General features: G+C 56.6%; 1 protein-coding gene across 1 annotated transcript; it reads left to right on the top strand.

Moving 5' to 3' along the window:
• Nucleotides 1-292: 292 nt before the first annotated feature.
• LOC112878111 (probable calcium-binding protein CML31) lies at nucleotides 293-1,070 on the top strand. The gene has a single exon (XM_025942514.1). The coding sequence runs from the start codon at nucleotides 449-451 to the stop codon at nucleotides 905-907; it is 459 nt and encodes a 152-aa protein (XP_025798299.1). The 5' UTR covers nucleotides 293-448; the 3' UTR covers nucleotides 908-1,070.
• The last annotated feature ends 1,790 nt before the right edge of the window (nucleotides 1,071-2,860 follow it).

Consider the following 2,860-nt stretch of genomic DNA (forward strand, 5'->3'; position numbering starts at 1 on the left):
CGACGTCCCACTCGGAAGATCCTCGGTTTCTTCCTCTGTTTTCCCCAAACCACCGGCCCCCCCACGCTGAAAAATCGTCTCATACGCTACGCCACGGAATTTCCAAGTTCCCAACCATTCAAGTTTCTTGGGACCTATTTTTTTTCAGTCCACTAGTATTGAAGTCGATCGCCTCCCCTTGGTCGGTCCAAGCTGCACACGGCATGGCAGCGACGACTTCCCGCCCTCCCTGTGTGAGAAGCTTCCAAATGAGCGTCGGATCAATCTCTACTCCCGCGTACAGCCGTACAGGTACATCGGCAGGCGTCTGCTAGTATAAAACCACGCGGACATGGCCACCATGTTTGGCAGCAATCGAGAAAGACACACAGCAACTGAGATTTGAGAAGCTTCTACTGCCACTAGCCAACCCGCCGAGGCATCTCTGCAAGCGAAGCAGATCGAGGACATGGTTGTCGCGTCGTCGCCGGGCGAGCTCGGCTCGCTGTTCGCGGCGTTCGACAAGGACGCCGACGGCAGGATCTCCGCGGCCGAGCTGCGCCTGTGCATGCGGGCGGCGCTGGGCGAGGACGTGACGGCCGAGGACGCCGAGGCGCTGGTGGCCTCGGTGGACGCGGACGGCGACGGGCTGCTGGACGAGGGCGAGTTCGCGCGGCTGGTGCGCGCGGAGGCGGCGGACGTGAAGGAGGAGGAGCAGCAGCGGCGCAGGGGGCTCGAGGCGGCGTTCGGCATGTACGCGGTGGAGGGCGAGGGGCGCATCACGCCCGCCAGCCTGAGGCGGATGCTCAGCAGGCTCGGCGCGCGCCGGGAGGTGGACGACTGCCGCGCCATGATCCGTAGGTTCGACCTCGACGGCGACGGGGTGCTCAGCTTCGACGAGTTCGAGATCATGATGATGAACGCCTGAACAAGATGCTCTGCTCACGAGGGGATCCATGGACAGATTGTGATTGTGGTTTCTTTGCCGGCTCTGTACAGTTTTTTTTCGATGGGTTCTGTACAGTTCCTAGCTGCGGTGGATTGTTCATACATTTTTTTAATCGTAAGAATATAGTTTATTCAATTGTTCATTTGTTATGACTAGCTGGCCAAATTGCCTTGGCTGCTCTGCTCCTTTACCATTTCGTACAAAACAAAAGAGAGGGGGTATTCTATCTCTACTACTAATAAAACTGTGGCTCTGCCGGCAGAACCACGGGCGGGCGAGCCCCCACCGCACGGGGAGGAGGACCTCCACCGCACGAGGTGGCCAGGGGCGGCGGATCCACAGGCGAGTCTGCCCCCATCCACCGCCTCCATCCTCGCTGCATCCGAGAAGGCCGCCGCACCGCCATGCAGCAGCCATCCCCGCCAACCTCCTCCCGCATGCCGGCCCGCCCCTCCGCGGTTGCTGCCGGCCTGCTCCATCTGCTCGCCGCGGTCACCGCCGACCCGCCCCATCCACGTGCGCGCGGCCCCTCCTTCTCGTGCGCCGCTCTGGGACTCGGCTTCAACGGCCTCTGGGGCAGGGCGCGTGCTGCTTGTCCTCTTAGTCGGACCTCGACGTCGTGGTCGTGCTTGCTCACCCCTCTCTACCTCCGTACGTCATCGCACCACCCCCCCCCCCCCCCACGCCGCCGTTGTCGCCCCTTCTCTGCCCCCGCTCGCAGTCGGGCGCCTCCCTGCTCCACGGTTCACTCGCCCCTGAAGCTTCGAGGTTGCTCGAGAAAAGAAAAACGCCCTATGCACGCCGCAAGCCCGCTCGCGCCGCCTTGGCTGCCATGCCCGCTCACTCTCGGCGGCTTTTGAGGCACCACCTGCAGAGCACTCGCTGTTCCCCGTGCCGTGTCGCCTTTCTTTCCGCTTGGGGTGCTGCCCGCCAAGCTGCAGGGGGAGAAGAGGAGGAAAGCGATGAGGAACCAGAGGGAGGAGACGGACCAGTACTTCGCCGCCACCGAGATGGGTAAGGACTCCGTTGCCGATGAGTACACAAAGGGGAAGGGTCAGGCCATGGATTACCCACTCGCTGCTGCGTGCCGAGGCCCTGGTATTCAATCTCATCGACAACTTCTTGCTGGAGCCTGGAGGACACCTGCAGGCCGAGGCAATGTGGTTGCCCTCTCTGGTTCGCTCGCCTCGCATTGCCGCGGCAATAGCATCTTTCATATTCAGGTCTGCTCTTTCGGATTCAAGCCTGCACCATGACCGATTTGCTTTCCTATAACTTTCTTGTTTCTATCAAGATGCAGACCATCAAATTAGCTTGCTAGATTTCAATTAATGATTATTTGTTTGTGTTTGCCCAGTTGGATTATGATTTTGAAATAGATTTTTTGGGCACTGAAGTAATCAAATGAACTTACAAGTCATAGGAAAATTTTGCTCATTTCTTTTCATGTACATTTGCGCAGGCTGGGCCATGGCTGCTGGGAGTGATGATTTGCACCAGTGCCCCCAACCATACCAGATACTCAGGGTGTCATTCTTCATGAAATCTGAGACCAAAGAGGTGAGTGAGATTGGTTAGTTATTTGTTGACTGATGAGCAGTGGATATATAGTTCTGCAGATTAATAATTGTGTTTTGTCACGCTAAAGTAGCTCTGACTTAGCTAGATGAGAGGCAAAGATTGTATGATCTGTGTGCTGTGGCTTATATTGGACTGTTTGAGTGGTCAACTTGGAATTCTAATATTTGTCAATGGGTGACTGTGATTGTAGAATGTAACTTGCGATGGGTTCAATTTCTGCAGAAAATGTAGACGATGGGTGGGGCAGCTGGCAGCCACAGCAATTGCTGCAGGCACCAGAATATAGGAGGCAGGAACAGGTTTGATTTTACATAGCTATAAACATGTTTAAGCTCTTACTTAGGTCCTTTC

The sequence above is a fragment of the Panicum hallii genome, chromosome 9 (genome assembly GCF_002211085.1).
Source record: "Panicum hallii strain FIL2 chromosome 9, PHallii_v3.1, whole genome shotgun sequence".
Taxonomy (NCBI): domain Eukaryota; kingdom Viridiplantae; phylum Streptophyta; class Magnoliopsida; order Poales; family Poaceae; genus Panicum; species Panicum hallii.